The 19,128-nt window shown below is 35.3% G+C and overlaps 1 protein-coding gene across 2 annotated transcripts; it reads right to left on the bottom strand.

Annotated features, from left to right (window-relative positions):
• Positions 1-1,613: 1,613 nt before the first annotated feature.
• On the bottom strand, positions 1,614-19,057 carry rnf167 (ring finger protein 167). Of its 2 annotated transcripts, XM_079418268.1 has the most exons (11): positions 18,800-19,039; positions 17,773-17,877; positions 12,491-12,606; positions 12,212-12,292; positions 11,974-12,114; positions 10,848-10,935; positions 10,588-10,678; positions 8,684-8,789; positions 8,235-8,328; positions 7,986-8,066; positions 1,614-4,494 (listed from the first exon to the last, which is right to left on the bottom strand). In XM_079418268.1, the coding sequence occupies exons 3-11, from the start codon at positions 12,578-12,580 to the stop codon at positions 4,034-4,036; spliced, it is 1,233 nt and encodes a 410-aa protein (XP_079274394.1). In that variant the 5' UTR covers positions 12,581-12,606; positions 17,773-17,877; positions 18,800-19,039; the 3' UTR covers positions 1,614-4,033. The 2 variants fall into 2 exon arrangements, with proteins under 2 accessions (XP_079274394.1, XP_079274393.1); XM_079418267.1 differs by lacking the exon at positions 17,773-17,877 and having other exon boundaries at positions 18,800-19,057.
• Between the last annotated feature and the right edge of the window lie 71 nt (positions 19,058-19,128).

Below are 19,128 nucleotides of genomic sequence, written 5' to 3'. Positions count from 1 at the left end.
GTAACACAATGGCGTCTTCATCTATGTGGCACTGGCATTAGATGCTTTTATTTTAGTAAGACACTTTTCAAGCAAAATGTGGATTATATAAAACAGAAAAACATTTAAGCACTTTTTGCTTCCTACGTTTTTTGTAAAACCTTAATGTGATGAAGCTGTGGTAATTCAAGGACAACTGCGTGAACTTAGGAAAACTGACTTGAGTTCATCTCAGTAGTTGATTATAAGTCATGGCAAAAATCAGAAGAAAAGCTTGGTCGGTTTAAGCTTTATAAAAGGCACAATATGGGGCAACAGTGATAGCTGGAGAAGGACGAGCAACAAGTTGGCTTGGCTTCACGAACAAACCACGTCTAACGTAGTAGTGAAAAACACAAAAGGAGCCATACTGACATGTAGTGACCTTTCTATAGTGTGTATTAATTAATTATTAGCTTGTTTACAATTGTGTTAACCTTTTTTTTTTGGTCAGCTAAACCCTTATGAGCATACAAATTTGTGAATAATTACAACAACGATTGAATACTTTTATACAAGATAAATGTGCTGTTTTTAAGGTTTTCATTTGAAACACGTATTTTGTGAGTGGTAACACTTATAAAAATAATAATGCTACTGAATATGATTTTTCTCATTATGAATAATTAATTACCAATTATTACCGACACCATGAGAACAAGAGCAATAGTCTTTGAATATATCTCAAAGTAAACTATTTTTCTAATGAGTATATGCCACTGGCACAGATTATTATATATATATACACATATGCACGTATATTTTGCTATAAAATTCTTAAATTTATTTTGAAAAATAAATAAGTCTATGATTTCAAACACTAAAACATATTTATTATAATATGGTTACATGTAATTTAAACTTTGTTGTTTTTAAATGAGTTCAAGTAGTTTATATTTATCCAAAGAAAATCATTGTAGAAATTGTTGTGAAAATCCAGTTATTTACCACAGTCTGTTCAACGTAAAATTAAGATGTATAGATAATTAATAAATCATTTAGTATATATTGATGCTTCCGCAAACCTACAAAGCCACTTTACAGCATGGGTTAAATGATGTCATAGTATGTGTATTTCATTGTCCAGTAAAGAACCCATTCACTTTAACCACAGGAAATAATATACAATTAAATATCCCAAATAGTTGTTCTACAATTAACTCTTTTTAATCACTCCATAATTCAGAAAAAAAAAAAAAAAACTGACTCCTTACGAATTTTCATTATGTTTTAGCAATAAAGTGTTATATAAAACAGGTGAATGATAAAAAAAACAAGAAAACCTTTAGAATATAGACAGAAATAAAACACAGGTCTGGTGTATGTAAGTGCTGCTAAAGTGGAGATTTCTGATGCGAGTTTTATTTTTTTTAGAAAATAGCCTATTATAAAATAATAATACAAGCTTTTGGTCTCAGTCCCAGGGAACAGCATTACAGTGTTATTTGTTTTATATTTTCAATTTGAGACAAACAGAACTGAATGTTTTGTCTTATAGACTTTCAATTTGTGATTGCCATGTCAGTTATGTCAAAGACTGTGAACTGAAGCCACAATAAGAATTCAACTTGGGAAAGAAAAACAGACACAGGACATTCGATTGACTGATTAGAGATTTAAAAGGAAGAAACGGACAGCGTTACATTTACAAATGAAAATCTGAAGGAGGCACAGGTTTGTTTAGTACAGACAACACAGTTTCTTATTCATCTGAGATGCAAACAGGACAGTAAAAGGTTATGAACATTGCTATTAAGTTAATACACTGTCAGCTATGATCAAAGTCAATTTTAATTTCAAACAGCAGCTAGAGTTTATATTGCAAATATCTATATTAAACAAAGAATAAGACTGTTTGTCCATTCAGCTTTACAGCTTGCATCAATAAGGATAATAAAACTTTTAACTGCAACCTTTGTATATCAATATGAGAGAGAATAATGCCATTATATGATGTAGAAAGAGAGAAACAAGGAACTGGTTCCTATTTAAAAAAAAGAGACAGATTATAAAGGATTTTTTGTTGTTGTAATAACCCAAACAAATTCAAACCACCGAATGTAAATCCTGTAGGAATGGTATTGTTTGACCGCTTAAACAGGTTGATTTATGCAGGTATTTACTAAAAATAACATAAAACAAGTTAGTTTTCAAAAACGCTAATTCAGAAGTCTGCAATCATTTTTGTGTGGCCTCTGTGGTATAAAAATAAAATGACTAATTTACAAACTGGCAACCTGTCCGTATTGCACATAAATGGTGACAATAAGAAATAGTCCACCCAAAAGTTTGAGACTTCTGTTACTATTTACTCACCATCGTTTTGAGTTTTTTTTCTAAGTGAAACACAAATGGGGAAATTTTGTAGAATAAGGAAGCTGACCAAGCTCCCAAAATGACAATCAATCACCATTAAATGAATCCATATGATTCATGTGCTATAGTCTAGCTCTCGTGAAGTCATATGACCGCTTTGTGCAAAGGAACAAAGCAGAATTTAAAGGGATAGTTCAACTAAAAATTGAAATTGTTATCATTCACTCACTATCATGCCATTCTAAATCTATAAGACTTTCAGTCAGCTTCAAAAATGAAGATATTTTTAATGAAACTTGACAGATTTCTGTCCCACCATTGAATGTATACTGACCCAAAGCTTCGAGTTTCAAAAAATTCTTAAAAAGGTCAATCCATATGAATTGATCAGTTTAGTCTTCTGAAGAGACTAATATTACAAACTGGTTTCATTTAGGCTTTTATTCACAAACTCAAATATTCTCATAAATTTAAGATAAATGAGCCCATCAAAATATGGTAAAAGGAAACTTAATTATACTTGCTTGACACAAAAGAATCAATGAGGTTTGTTCATATGCGCCATACGAGTACAGTTGAGTTTACCATATTTTGATGTTTTCTTTGTGTGTGTTGTGGATATATAAGAAAAAGCCTGAATTAAGTCTGCTCATCATATAAATCAATTCTTCAGAAGACTTTGATTAAACTAAATTTTACATTCTGACTGATTTTGCTTTTCTGATGTCTTTTTTGTATGGTTTTATTTATGTTGTCACTAAATTGTTGGTTGCATGGACTTTCAACAGATGAGAGAATATTTTAAAGTTTTTCATTTGTGTTCAAAGATTAATGGAAGTCTTAAGGGTTTGGAATGACACAAGAGTGAGTAATTGATGACATTTTTTTTTGTGTGTGAACAATCATCATTCACTTTCTATCTGCAACGCAACTTTAAAATCTCATTTGTACTTCCACATATTCAGGCTTCACACGTCTACAGCTTTGCCAGTGGATTTTTTTGTTGTTGTCTTGTAGAACAACATTTTGCAAGTCTCCCTAATCAAGCACAACTAATCAGCTCATTGCTAGAAGGTCTGCATACACTGTAAAAAAAAAAAAACAAACAAAAAAAGTTGAGCCAACTTAAAATTTTAAGGCAACCAGCTTTTTGAGTTGTCTCAACTTATTTTTGTAGGAGATTCTCAACTTTCTGTTGTATAAACTTAAAACAAGTTGAGAAAACTCAAAAATCTGAAGCTGGTTGCCTTAAAATTTTAAGTTGGCTCAACTATTTTTTTTTTAACAGTGTATGGACTACTACATATTTTGTGTTTCATGGAAGAAAGAAATTTATATTGGTTTGCAATGACATGAGGGTGAGTAAATAATCTGTTCTAATTTATTTATTTATGGGTGGATTTAAGAAACAGTTTCATTCACTTTAAAAAGTTCCTTTTAACTTCTATTGGGACACGGATCAAATTTTAGGGTAGAAAAGATTTTGTGAACCACATATATCTGTGTGATTACAATGTATTTGTGTCAGAAACTGTGAACTGTTGCAGATATGCGGTGTAGTGTTGATCGCACTAGCTAGGTGGATGCGTATCTCAGCAAGACTGGAGTGCGCCAAAATAAGGGGTGTAAATATGAGCTCTGCGATATACAACAGAGAAAAAACACCCTATATCAACCAAAGCGGTTTTTAATTGACCCCTCAGACTCGCATAGCGCCCCGTCCGATAAGCTCTGTGGTATCGCTATCTGAGGGGTGAACCTCCTCCTCATCAGTACCTTCATCCGAGTCCTCTATTGGTGAGTAGTGCTCATCGTATCCCAGCAGGGGCACGTCAGGCTGCGGTGTGTGCGACAAGCACTGTGCAGAGGTTGTTACTGTAGCGACGACTGCCTCTGACGTTACTGTGGAGGCGTAAGTGGGAGGCGGGCTGGAGGAGGTGGGGGACGCGGGGTTGGAGGGCCGAAGGAGAGGCGTGCGCTCGGAATCAGCCTCGCTGCTCACTCCTTCCTCTTCCCCATCAGCCTCGTGCGGCCCTGACTCTCCGTCGGAATCTGAAGACTCGGAGTATTCTGGGTTGGGACGGGTCACGCGTTGCTTGCACACTGGGCAGGTTTTCTTAGTTTGGGTGAGCCAGGGGTCCACACACCTGCAGTGGTAAGCTGAATAACGGAACAAAAAATAACTATGTTAAGGTATTCTGAACAGGGACAAAAAAAATAAAAATCTCTCTTTGTTCCTTTAAAATGCTATTATAACAATACATACAGTGCTTGTCACAAGTACGGAAACATTATGTTTTTTAAATATTTTTAATCAAGTCTCTTACGCTATCCAAGGCTGCATTTATGTGCTCAAAAATATTACAAATTAAAATAACAGTTTTTATAAAGAATGCCTTCTAAAGGATCACGTAACACTGAAAACTGGATTAAAGATGCAGAAAATTCTGCATTTTCATTATAGAAATAAATGAAATTTTAAAATATATTCAAATAGAAAATAGCCATTTTAAATAGTTTTTACTGTATTTTTGAGCAAATAAATGTAGCCACGGTGAGCAGAAGAGACTTCATTAAAAAATCATGTTTCCAAACTTTTCCCAAGGACTACATGATAAAGCACTATTTAAATTGAAGATAGTAAATAATACATGCACAACAATTTATCCAATGGATTTTTTATTTATTTGACATAATATTTAGTTTTCCTTTGCGGTTTAAAATTCAAGCTCAGTGAAATGCCACTTCTTACATAAACTTTAAAAGCCATTGAGATTTTGTTGTTGTTGTTTTGGTGATTTAATGTGCAGGAATATTTTTACACACAGAGATTAAGAGACAATTTTGTCAAGTTTCATAGACAATTCTTTGAAGCCGTTATTTTAGAGAGCAGGATGGCCTGATATTTATAATATATTTAATATTAAACAGGGCTCCAGACAAAAAAATCGAGTAAGGAGCCATTGGCTCCTATAAAAGAAAAACTTAGGCGCCAAATAATTTTTTTAGGTGCCACAGAATAAAAGTGGTTTATTTTATTATTATCATTTTATTTTTCCCCCCTATTTTAACATTTCAATCATTTTGTCATGTGTTTATGTCTTATCTTTTCTAGGCTTTATCAGCATTTTAATCCATCTTGTAGATGATCAGGTCGACCGGGGGACTAAGGTTCACTTAAAGTGTGAATTAAATGTCTTTTACAACTTGAAATATACAGTCACAAAGAATTGTTCGTTACACAGAATCTGTACCAATATCATGGACCATAAGCATCACTTGGCAACTGAGTGCAGTGCATCCTATAAATGTTGTCACGTCTTTCACACATTCAGTCTGTTTTTCTTCATTAGTAAAATGCAATTTTATAGGAGGAGTTGAATCATGTACAACAGAATAAGTAAAAATATTAATATGCAACAGCGCATAAATATAGCAAAACGCTCCTCTTTATAGTTCTTTTTCTAGCTGACTGATGAGTTTATGGACACTGAGTGGTTATTCTGAGGTAAATGTATTACAATGCAATGTTTACAAGCTTTATACATTTCCTCAGTTTGAAACACTGAATGAGCTTTTACATAAAACAGTTGTAGCCTACTATAGGCTTTCTTATTGCCTACCTTTTGATCATGTTCATTTCATACTATAGTAGTAAATCGAAATATATAATGGGTTCACTTGCTGCTTTAACTGAGGTGCTAAAGAGATCGCGCCTGAGCATTAAGTGCGATACTCTCCGCTCGCGCGATGCGGACGCATACACGGACCGTGTGGACGCGGGGTGCTGGTGTTTATATTACCCAAAGTGTGCGCTTGTCGTCCACATTAAAGAGCACCCAAACCGCATCATTTGAATTTCGTAGCATTTTAAAGCTGATACTTTGTTTATTAAAAAGTAAGACAGCACAAAGCTTTTTGCGATTACTGGATGGCAAGTGCGCTTCAAATAACAGGAAGTCCATGCATTAACAGAACACAGCATATAGACTAAGATCTCGATAAGAAGATCGACCGGACAAGTGTAAATGCATCTGGTTGTTGAAACCACATATGGTAATTTTACTCCTCCCATAATATTAAAATAATAGACGTGTGAGAGCGTTTTATAGGCTATATGGCATGTTATAGTCAGATATGACAGCGCAATGCAACAAGCATCACCGCGGATGAGTAGCGGAGTATTTCTTCAGCAAGCGACGCGCAAACTGAATAAACCTGAAAGTAAGCCGCAGACGCTCAACACACAATCTTCTTCATTAAAAGTAGCGAGACTAGCCTATCTTTCCAGTGCTGATGCCGCGCGCTCTCTTGATATTGAAATGAGCTGATAATTAATAAAATTATCCATTGCTTTCATTGACGTGAACTCCGTTATATTTGCATATGAAGCGGGAATTGAAGAACGGATTTATATCCGACACATTTATGTGGCCAAGTGTAAATGGGGAAACGTTTTAACAAATCATATAGATATCCGATCAGAGAAAATGCATGAAGTGAGCAGGTGTAAACAGGCCCTTTCAGGTCTCTCTCACTGCGTTCAGCAGACTGTGTGCGGCAGAGACGAGGACTGTTTGAAACTCTTTTCAGTAAAACTTTGATGCGCATCGTCATATGTAAGTTTAATACGTGAACATAACAAAAGATGTGAGCGCAAAACAATCGGGAAAAAAGTCCTTTCATGCAAATTATATATAGTCGCCAGTGGCGACCTCAGCAAAAACTTCACTCGCAAATTAATATTTTTGGTCGCAAATGCGACCATTTTAGTCGCAGTTTGGAGCCCTGTTAAAATAGTAAACAACACATGCATAGTGGTTTCTTTATATTTACATAATATTTACTAAAATAAGTAGAAATAAATAACTTAAATTGTTCATTTAAAAAAAAATAAAAAAAACTGCACTTGATAAAAAATTGTCAAAATGCAGCTTTTTTTATTCAAGATTTTATTCGTCACATACACAATTATACAGAGTATAACCAGCAGTGAAATGTAAGTAACTGTAAGTAAAATGTAAGTATTCTGTAATAAAAAATTAAAAATGATTCTTCTGTGCACACTGGGAATCATATTTTCTCAAAAAAAGACAAGGCAATGCTAATTTTACATTCAGTACAATGAAACATAGCATTAAATGTTTATTAGGACTAGTCAAAGAATTGTCAAAGTTGTATAATTTATATGAGTGCTTTCTGTAGGACAACATTTGCACTGAAAATATGATAAATATACTAGGTAAGAAAAATGACTTTTTGCTCTCATTACTGATGTAACTTTATGAGTGAAATCCGCACTTTTGCCTGCAGTCGTTCACTGTTGTTTGCATTTCTTTGAATGTAGGTGAACTCATGGGTGACTGTGTAAATTTTTAATTTCCATTAAAAATGATTTTACTTCTGTCAAACAGTCTGCCTGGTTTTATGTGAGAAACCTCCAATGTGTCTCTGATTAGGTCCAATCAGCTCTAAATGTTTCAGATTGCTTTTTCAAAATCACACTAAACAGAAAGCTAAAACGTGTAATTTCTTGTAATATATGTGCACTTTACCTTTAACAGCCAAATGTTAGATGTGTTTAAATTATTAGACAGAAGTGTAAAGGTTCACACTTTGCAAACAAACACAGGCATGAGCAGCTGACTTACCATGGGAACAGGGCAGCACTCTCAGCTTATCTCCCTCTTCATATTCATCAAGGCAGATCGCGCACACGTCATAATTATCGCCTGACAAAAACATGCAATTATTAAAGTTCTAGATGATCCAGTGGAACAATCTTGCTCACAATCAGAACCCACTCTGGACTCTGACACCTATGATCCATGCAGATGCGGTCCATAGAGTTTATGTAACATTTAATACTGAATAAACCTTTAATACGGTCTCTTGCTCACCTTTAACAAACTTGTGAGTAGGGATTTTCTTCAGCTGTTCTTTGGAGAGTCTGTTTTTCCGAAGTCTCTTCCTGTGCTGCATGCACCGCACAATCTGGACCGATTAAAAACAGAACATTATTACCAAGGATGCACATACGTTTTTCAGTCTGGTTCTCATGAGAGCACCTAGAGATTTGTTTTGGTGCTCATTCTGCATGTACTGTGACCTATTAAATATGGCTAGAAAAATTTTAATATTAGTATTAGTAGGACATATTTTATGATAGTTCTTGGGGCTTTTTAATTAAAAGTAAATATATATAAAAAAATAACATGCAGCATAGTTTAAGAATATACAGCATATCATACTATCATTACAATATTTGTGAAAAAATTAAATATTGTTCTAGACACCTGTACTTTCATGCATGATTCTTCCAGAATGATATTTATAAAGCAGCACTGACCAGTACGATGACCATGACAATGATGATCATGCCAACAACTCCAGTGAAGGGGATGAGATAGTAGGTCAGAGGGAAGGAGAACTCAGGCTTTAGAATCACGTAAGCCCTAAAGCAAAGTGGATCAACAAACAAAGTTACGCATACAACCTTAAAAACATAAAACAACCTTTATAACAAACTGCCCTGAAAGACGGTAAGCTGAATAACCTAATTCAAGTTTAACACAATGCACCTCTGATTGAAATTAGAGTTGTACACAAATTTAAATTGTGCATGATTTTTGAGATGACATGAAAAAATGTGCCAAACATCCTGGAGGAAAACAAAGACTTTTAAGATGACAATTACATAAATTTACTATTATATCCAGTAGATGGCAGCAGAGGATCTCTCATTAGCTCAGTTGCCATTTCCACTCCCTAGTTTTGACTTCTTGCTTTTGGATTAATTATAAAATGCCTATTATAACACATTTTAGTACTGTACTTAAGTAGTATAGCAAGTACAATTAAATAATAATGCATTAAATATTTATAAATATTTTATTTGTTAATATTTTACATTTAAAATCTTACTTTTTTTAAACATTGCCTTAAAAAGGACACATAAAAAAGAATGTTTTAAGTTATCTTTAACTACCCTTCATATATTCAGTCAACATAGACTTGTTACTGCTGTAGTTATGTAACTCTGCATCACTTAATGCACAGGTCTATTTTTAACATCGGTTTGTCAGATAGTTTGTTCTGTCCATTGCTACAGTTATCAATGTCAATTATAGCAATGACTGGCGGAATAATTTAGTGGATTCACGGCCATCATTTTTTACACTCGCTCCTGAAACAGTATACGTGGACGTTTGGTCCTATTAGACCAAAAAAAATAAAAAATAAATAAAAAAAAAATTTTCTTCAAATTGTCAATGGATCATGTAGAGAAACTGAGCAAAGGGTCCTCTTATAGCGCAACTGACTGAGCTTTATCACATGAAAACTCAATGATATAATCAATGACTATACAATCTCTTATTTACACCGTGTGTATGCTTTTCACTCTCTCCCGTTCTAATAGGTAGCTCTGAGAGCATGTAGAACAAAAATGAGCTCAGAGCGGATTCTAACCTACAGAAAACACCTCTGACTGGCCATTGCTTTCAAAAGAGATGCCTGTGATTGGCTACAATACTCAACACTGCAAAAGCACGTTATAAATAAACATGTGGTTCTGTAATTCGAAACCCAAGCATGCACACAAAAACACACAGGAGAGTTTAAAAGCGGTTGTCTATAAGCGCGTATAGAATTGAATTGGTACTAATGGTACTGTAAAGAAAACACAGTACCCACCCCCCCATCAAAACACTTTCTCATCTGATTTGCATGAATTTCATAGGTGACCTATTTTGATCTCAAAAAGGTGAGTTTTCACCGAAGGGTGAGCAGTTTGCATCTGTGTACTGTTTACAAGAACATCCAAAAAAAAGACCAGAACCAAAAACTGAGTGAGTAGTTCTGTAAACTGTTCTGTATTTTAGAATTTGAAAATTCTATATGACAGTTTATGACTGTTTTCATTTGTTGACTATTTTAGGTCGCTACATAATTTCACATGTCCAATTTTTTAGCTGTGATCACTTACTACCGGTATTATACTAAAATGATAGAAAATATTAATTATAGTGCAGTACACTCTCAGAAAAAAGGTACAAAATCTGTCTTTTAATTTAATATATACTTTTAAAGTAACTTTGAGGTATTAAAATGCACCCTTTATGTGTAAATAAGGTACAAAGGTGTAACTTTTGACAAGGTACTGCCTCAGTGACAGCTTTTCTACCTTTTTTCTGAGAATGTAGGTGTATACCAATGACTGGTAAGAATGTATGCAGACCACATTATTCTCACCCTTTCTCTGGTATGATAAAGCTGTGCAGTATCTGAGAAGCATAGTAGCTTGTGAACACAGAGGGAATCTCGATCTCCTCCGCAATGGTGTCTAAACAAAAACAAAATGGACATCAGACTAGACTGCAAATATGATAAAAGTTTTCAGTTTTTACAGTTAGACTTTACTATTCTGATTAGTTATATACAACAAACCTATGAAGGTGCACAGGTGTTATTTCCCATAATTTCTAAAAAGAATGTGTGTGTGTCAATCTCACCATTGCTGTATCCCATACTGAGAAGTGAATTAGAGTACATGTTGTGAACTATGGCTGCACTGAAACCGGCCTGCTGTGCATGGAGCACCTATGAGACAAAACAAAAAAACAATATTGCTCACATATTCTGTTATTCATTGTACATTAAACATACCTGTGACCATACAAAGTCACTAACATTATGATAGCCTTGACAGCGGATAACATACCCTTATGAAATAGAACTGTCCTTCATTGTATTGAATGTGCATAGTGTACTTGAAATCTTAAGAGATTTAATTTTTTTATTTATTTTGTAAATTTAAATTTACTTTCATGACCGTTTCTTTACACAGTTAAGGTCTCTGCACATTGAGTCCGTCAAAAAAAAATTCTAATCAGGTTCGATTTTCTGCGTTTTTGCATCCGCAGCATGCATTTTGATAGGAAAGGATGGGAGATATGAAAAAACGCATGTGAAAATTTTGGACTCAGTGTGCAATAGCCTTTACTCTTAAAAAATTGCTCTTTGTAATAATGTCAAATCATTATGTTTTAATAATCTTTAATCATGCTTCAAAGAAGTACACTTATTTTGATGTGTTGACTAACATACTAAATATTTCTAATATACTAAACTTGACATTACATTTAAAGTTAATATGTTTTAAATGAACTGCATTGTGTGTGTGACTTTATTATTACAAATGAAATGTATAATTACAAATATATTGAAATGCATGACACACAAGTTTCAACTGAGATTAAAGTATTTTAGTTTACCATAAATGCTTGTCAGTAGATTAGGCAGTAACCATATTTCAAAGACAATAGAAGTACTAATGAAACTATAAAAAAATGCACTTAAGTCCTACTTAAGTGTGTCAGAAAGCATGGACCAAGTGGACAAAACCATTACATTTGCTTCACACTTAAGTATATTCTTTTAAAGTACATTATTTCCATAAGTAAGTAGTCACAAGTATTTTATAAGCATGCCAAAGTGTACTTCTTTTCACAAGAGGACATTGTCTATTGTCACATGCTTTTAGTTGTATATATATTCTTGTCAGTTGACTATATTACTTTACACTTCAACTTTTATAGCCCATATTTAAGAATCTTTCAGCTGTGCAAGAACATTAACCTTGATTTCAAAGTTACAGTCGTAGCGTCGAATAAGGACAATGTATTTTGTAGTGCTGTTAGGATCGGAGGGTGTGGGAGAAACCGGAGGAGGATCTATAGGTGTGCAGGCATTTTGAGGACGAGCTTCAACCAGCACACCCTGGGAGAGAGAGAACAAAAGAGAGAAGTTAGTCACTCATATGCAGTTACTTTATTTACTGGCCAAAACTACAAGTACAACAGTAGAGATTCATTGCCATGAGTCCATCTTTTGGCAGAGGGGGGCCAAAGAGAGCAGGCAGATCCTCAAACAGCATGGAGGTCATGTTACTGTAATGCTGCATGGAATAGAAAATAGGCCATTAGCAGCTGCAGTATAAAGCCATTATAAAGCAATCAATTGCTTCACATTATAAAATTTACATTGATTGTTGAAAGGTAAAGTGGGTAGATTTGGTGCAACCAAATACTCAACAAATGAACTGTACCATAAAAACGTCTATAAAACCAATGAAAACCTGAAAGCAAACACTTACAGCATATATATATGCCTGAGCAGGAGACGGCGCAATAGTGCAGAATAAGACTAGCACCGATACGCCCAGCTGCGCCCCCACATACACCATCCTGAATTAGCCTGGGCAATCAAGACCTGCATACAGACGCATGATTTTACAATCTTCAACATGACAAACATTTTCAGTGTGACAATTCAAAAAGAATTTAGACAAAAGTATACAAGAGGCAGTTCAATCTCTTCAATACATGAATCACTTTATAACTCATGATTAGTCATTTTTCCCCCCAGGATGAAGTCATGATTATCAACGGATTTGTATATGGCCTGCAGACTGTTGAGCAATGGCTGATCTGTCATGTGCTAACACCAAAAAAAATCGGTAATTATGAATGATTTCATAAACATGCAGTGACCTACTAATGAGCTTTTAAAGATCGAATGAAACAGAAGTAGCCACATATCTTTTCTTTCATATTGCGACGTACATCCGAGTGTAGCAGATTGAAAAAAATAAATAATTAAATAAAAAATATGTGTGTGTGTTTGTGTGGGTGTGGGGGGGGGGGATGGGGTGTTCTATCTGTTGGCTGTTGATTGGCTTTTGAAATGTGGGCGGGGCAATCATCTTGCAGTTTTTTATTTGTTTTTGTTTTTTGGAGGGGCGGAGTTTAAAGGGATAGTTCACACAAAATTAAAAATTCTGTCATTAATTACTTAATCTCATGTTGTTCCAAACCCTTAAAGGCCCCAATATACATCAAACGAAGTTCGTTTTCGTTCTTCGTTTGGGGGCAAAAAGAAGTTTGAAAAGGCTGAGCGACGGTATACTGTTTTCGAACATTCCAACATCCCTGCGCTGCTGGACACAACAACGATGCAATGATGGTGTTTCTAGGTCTTTTATTAAACTGGATAAATTATTACACGTTTTTATATTTTATGTGTTGTCATAATTTGATAAAAACAAAGGTTTATTATTGTATGTTCTTTTGGCATTTCATTTATTGCATACCTTTTAAATAGGGGTGTGCGATATGACGATTTTTGATCGTGGACGATAAAAATGTCTCCACGATCTGCTTTTTAAGAAATATCGTAGTATCGCGCTACCGCGCACATTCTGTCAAATACAGTTCTGGCGCCGCCGTCTCTATATACTGTACAACACGACATACAGCGGTAGAGTTACTCAGACAGGACACTGCACTTATTCGCGATCGCAAAAGTACATTATTTGCATACAAGCCTTGCTGGTTAAATGTTTAATTCGCGCGCTGGTCTGACGTGCACTTGTTCTGAGCGCATACACCTGAAGCACGCGCACTAAAACGCCTGTCTAACAGCGCCTGATTACTCAACTAAGTTATATTTTGCGCTAATACTGTCAAAACACACAAGGTTTACATACAGACTGAGTTGGTTCTCTAAAATGAAAGCAAATAGTTAAGAAAGAAACGGATGCGTGCCTGTACTGTATATTAGATGCGTGCAGCTCTTAAAGGGACAGGACACTAAACGTGCTGTCGACTGTCATTAAAGGGATAGTTCACCCTAAAATTTAATTTCTGTCATTATTTACTCAGTGGAAAACCAAACAGTTGCTGGTCTACATTGACTTTGATAGTAGGAAAGAAAAATCCTATGGAAGTCACTGAGGATCAGCAACTGTTTGGTTTTCCACCTTCTTCAAAATAGCATTTATAAATGTTCAGCACAAGAAAGAAACTCATTCCTGTTTAAAACAACTTTTGAGTAAATGATGATATAAAAATACAACATTATGACAGAATTGACAGACAGATGACAGAATATTAATTTGTGGGGGAACTATTCATTTAACGTTAACAAAACAACAAAACGCAAAAGAGAAAAATCACTCACTATTCTTGACTGAAAAACTTTAATACAGTTGCTTTAGGAATCAGTCTCTCTAGTGTTTTATTTTTATATTTGTTCATTCAATTTCATTGAATGCTCTGCTAAATACACATATTGTACCTGGAAATAAAGCACTGTTTGTTTTATTTGTATATTATGTGTATTTGTAATGTGTATCTTTGTTCTTATTTTTTAATAAGAAAAATAAAATAATGACAAAGATTTTTTATCTTCGCCCACTTTGGCCTAAATATCTGCCATGCATCTTTGTCTTTCTAGTTTGGCTGTAATGCTCAGACAACTTGTAAAACCAAAATAGTAAAACTAACAAAGAATCGGGATAAAAATCGTGAATCGGGATATTTCTATAAAAAATCGTGATATGATATTTTTCCCATATCGCCCACCCCTACTTTTAAATGCATCTTATTTAAAGAACAACAACAGTAGCAGCAGCAGTATGGTGTAACATTTATTTGAAACGCATGTATTTGGTACTTGCTACCTTAAATATTTACTCTTTCATTTCATTCTTTTCATGGCTTTGGAAAACTTGTATCTGATGTTTCTCTACTTCGTTTTTTGCATAACTCCGGACCGTCGACACCAAGCTTCGTTGCAATTTTTTTTTAGGAATTAAATGCTTTCTCTGAATCTTTAAAGTTTCCCCGCGAGCGATCGTACAGGTGCGGATATGTTTGTGGCAGTTATTCGACAGTGTATTTATGTTGCTAGTGACTTGGAGATGTTGTTCTCCTGCCTGAACTTTGTTGAATGAGAAACGAACCGGGGAAAAAATAAATATCGCACGCCAAAGAAGGTGGAGTTCCCGAACGTAATCGCCATGGACCAATGGTAGCTCAAAGTGTTTAGGAGCCAAAACAAACTCCCCCAGAAAGTTTGCTTTGGTGAGCTGTTTCAAATGTTGTTTCGGCCTGATTTTGTTCAAAATTATGTCATATTTCGTTCTTTGATTTAGTTTGAAGTATATTCAAAGGCCTTATAAGGCCCAAAGGCCATATTCATGATGAAAGGCCTTAAGACCTTTATCTTTGGAAAACAAATTAAGATATTTTTAATGAAATCCGAGAGCATTCTGACACTGCATAGACAGCAATGTAACCATGTTCAAGGCCCAGAAAGATAGTAAGAGCATCGTTAAAATAGTCCATGTGACTTTTTTTCAACAAAATAAAAAAAATAAAATATAAAAACAAAGAAATTATAACAGTCATAAATATTAGTACTGTAATTTTACAGCTGAAATGTAAAACATGATTGTTATATTATTTTAAAACAGTATTTTATATTTATAAAATATTTTGAAGAATTGGGGTAACCAAACAGTCAATGACAGCCATTGACCATAGTATTATTTTTTCATACTAAGTAAGTCAATGGCTAACGTCAACTGTTTGGTTACCCACATTCTTAAAAATATATCTTCTTCTGTGTTCAGAACAACTCCAGGGTGAGTAATTGATGAAAGAATTTTAATTTTTGGGTCAACTATTACTTTTAAAATGAACCACTTTTAATATGAATGCATCAAATCAAGTCAAAGAATTCATCTTTCCAATAAATAATTAACCCTGACCATAAAAAGAACTGAGCACATTCAGCGATTTCGAGTGGTACTAAACTGGGAAACTGCTGTTTACATGAGTCATCAACAACCTAAAAGGAAGTAAAACTACTTGAGAAAAGTCTGTCTAGTCCAAATTGTGTTAACCTCTATGAAGCAGAACACAGATCTAATACCAGCTGAAAGATCTACTTTTATTGGCTTTATTTCATAAACATTCCCTGTAACAAATTGGTGTAACGACAACAAGAGCATTCATTTCAATTCAATTAATTTCATTTAAAGAAAAACAAAACTCTAGATAACACATGCATCACAAGGTGTGTCTCAGACTAGTCATCCAACGTGTTTCGTAGACTTGCAAATGAAAAGTGTTGGTTCCTTATTATCATGGCCAGATCAAATGCCAAGACTTTCTAAACAGGAACTGTAATTGTCAATTTATAGGCTACTAGTCTTGGCCTACTTATAAAGGGTCATGAAAAGAAGAATTAATCCCTTAGTAAATCACTCGCAGAAATTTCCACGCCCATCTGTGTTGTTTTGGAACTGTGCTCTCTTAGTAAAACTGGCCCTAAATGTGTCATTTTTGAGTGTTGCAGAAATATTTGATAGAGTTCAATATTTTTATTATGCGAGTATTTTATTACAGTTTGTTACCGTTGCTATTATTAACCCTTTAAACCCAAAAAAACGGATACCCAACCTGAAGGAGTGGGAGTTTTGAAAACAACAGGAGGACACGCACGCCAGCGAGTCTCTCGTTCTGCTCACGCTGCAAGCGCTTCAGGCCATAACATCACGGCGAAGCAAAGCAACTAACACAAAGACTCAGTTAAACTTTCAAAGAACTTTAATCTGGGAAGTCGTGGCCTAATGTCCAGCGCTCTCTCCACCCTCAATACCACGACTGAGGTGCCCTTGAGCAAGGCACCGAACCCCCAATTGCTCCCCGGGCGCTGCAGCATGGCTGCCCACTGCTCCGGGTGTGTGTTCACGGTGTGTGTGTGCGCATTTGTTCACTACTCACTGCTGTGTGTGTGCACTTGGATGGGTTAAACGCAGAGCACCAATTTCGAGTATGGGTCACCATACTTGACAATACGTCACGACTTAAACTTAAACTTAAACTTTACACAACGTGTCGCTACTCGTTTACTGTCGTTCTCTTTTAAGAAATATGTTAACCGCTATGTTCATACTGTTTTGCATTGCAAATGATTGTGTTGTTTCAGTTTTTTTTCAAACATACACAGCTCTATCTCAGCGCTTGCTATCTCAAGTATCAAAACACACAACATGCTGTATAGGAGGCAGTGGAAACTGAAATAAATAAAATTAGCCAATCAAAGCAATGCAAGCTTATTTCCACTTCCACTTCCATTACATTTTCAAGGTAATGCCCCTTCAAATCGAATGTTTTCCACATAGAGTGATAATGAAGATGGAAAATTATCTTTTTTTTTTTTTGAAATATTGGAGGTTTTTTGGAGAAAAAAATAACTTTTGCAAACAATTTCCTCCAGAAACAGAATATAAGCCTGAGAAACAGATTAAACTGCAAAGCACTATGCTTAACAACTGATTTGCATGTTCTTGAATACAGGGTTATGAGGACGCATGGCTATAATAACATGGTTTATGGCAACCCTTCCTGTATCCTTGTAAAACAAAAGGCTTAAAAACCATACTAAGTGGTGTTTTTTTTTTTTTTTTATTAAAATTGCCAGTGGTTTTTTGTGATGGGTAGGTTTAGGGTAGGGGTGGCCAACATTGCTTCTGTGGAGCCACTGTGACAGTCCTGCAGTTTTGATCCAGCGTTGATAAAAACTCACCTTTAGTAACCCTAACACCTTGATTAGCTGGTTCAGGTGTACCTGAATTGGGCTGGAGTGAAACTCTGCAGGACTGTGGCTTTTCAGGACCAATGTTGGCCAACCCTAGTTTAGGGTAAGATGATAGAAAATACAGTTTACACAGTATAAAAACCATTGGCCTGTGGAGAGTTCCCATAAACAACATATACAAGTATGTGTGTGCATTTTAGCCAAGTTTCTACGGAATACAACAAGGAAGGAAGCATATTTCCCAGCTATGATTCAGCCACTGTAAACATTCAGTCGGTCTATGTTGTCAAGTGATACAATTCAACATGACAGGTTAGTCTAGTATTTGGCCATTTGGAGATTATAGTCACCAGCCAATAACTAAGAGCTAAGATACTTAACTTAGTACTTCAAAAATTCCACATGTTCTATAAGTTGACTGGCACTTTCAAGTTCTCATAGGAACTTCGATGTATTGTGTGTGTGTTGCAACGCGTAACGCATTGTTTTGTTATTCATTATTCTAGATTTCTCCACAAACATGGAACTAACATTTTTGTTTACAAAATGAAGGGCAAAAAATGCGCATTGGTTATGACATTACTGATGATTTGCGTATTTTAACGCCAAGCCCTAAATAATTATAGGGAATAGTAAAACAAAATTGTACTTTTGTAGCCATTCTCCTCAAGTAATATTTACTAGCAGACTTTATCGCTATCGCTATGCACGGACAATACACAGACTTTACAAAGCCCACTTCTACCGCGAATTCTTTACTGACACAGACAAACACAAAAAACAGGCCTAAACAAAACCCCCCAACTATCACTGGTGACTATGCTAATGAACGAAATACAAACATTCATCAGAAATTGATCATCCCCGACTTGGAGGCAGCTACTTCCCGATTCCTGGTGTCTCATGGAAGATAATATTTCCGAAAACCCAAATTATACCCATTATACAATTCAAATTAAACAACGGTAAGGACTCAGTTAAATTGTAGTTGAGATATCTGTAATTCTTTACTCACAGTACAAGCGACTGCCAGCTAACGTTCGTCTTCCAGCTAATGTCTCCCGGTCGCGTCTTCGCTTTGATTCAACTAAAATCGTTGTAACACGGCATTTTTCTCCTAAAAATGCTTTCTCGAAGATTACAGCTCATTTATCTGTGTCGGTTACTCGAGGAATTGACTGTGTCGGCCTGATTTCCACCTTGGTGGAACTACGATCACACGTTTGTTTACAATTCTGCAAGGCCAGCGGGAAATGCGAGAACTGCAATTATCGCGAGAGATGTTCGAGTTTCCCAAAGGTTCCTGGATCCACCTGGAGACTCATGATGGAACTGCAGGGGCTG

This window comes from Barbus barbus (genome assembly GCF_936440315.1).
Source record: "Barbus barbus genome assembly, chromosome: 6".
Taxonomy (NCBI): Eukaryota; Metazoa; Chordata; class Actinopteri; order Cypriniformes; family Cyprinidae; genus Barbus; species Barbus barbus.
This window is presented reverse-complemented; position numbering and strand designations above follow the sequence as displayed.